At 69.2% G+C, this 250-nt stretch overlaps 1 protein-coding gene across 1 annotated transcript in view; it reads left to right on the top strand.

Moving 5' to 3' along the window:
- The first annotated feature begins 37 nt into the window (after positions 1 to 37).
- The window catches only part of TLCD2 (TLC domain containing 2), a 6079-nt gene continuing 5866 nt past the window's right edge, over positions 38 to 250 (top strand). Inside the window, exon 1 of the mRNA XM_014583828.2 lies at positions 38 to 226. Coding sequence (XP_014439314.1) covers positions 162 to 226 — 65 coding nt within the window. The 5' untranslated portion in view covers positions 38 to 161. The remainder of the gene's footprint in view (positions 227 to 250) is intronic.

Below are 250 nucleotides of genomic sequence, written 5' to 3'. Positions count from 1 at the left end.
AAAGTTAAAGCAGATTCTGAAGGCGGGGCGGGCGGGAGAGCCTGGGGATTCAGTCCTCTGAGGAAGCGAGTGCACAGTCCCCACCGGGGGCCTGGAATGCGCCAGAATCGAGGACGTAGGGGCCAAACGGACCGAACTGGACCTCGCCCGCCGGCCGGACCATGGCGCCCTCGCGGCTCGTCGTGACCGGCGCTTCCTTCGCCGCGTTCCGCGGGCTGCACTGGGGTCTGCAGCGGCTGCCCACGCCGGG

Source organism: Tupaia chinensis, unplaced genomic scaffold (assembly GCF_000334495.1).
Source record: "Tupaia chinensis unplaced genomic scaffold, TupChi_1.0 Scaffold144899_1, whole genome shotgun sequence".
Lineage (NCBI taxonomy): Eukaryota > Metazoa > Chordata > Mammalia > Scandentia > Tupaiidae > Tupaia > Tupaia belangeri.
This window is presented reverse-complemented; position numbering and strand designations above follow the sequence as displayed.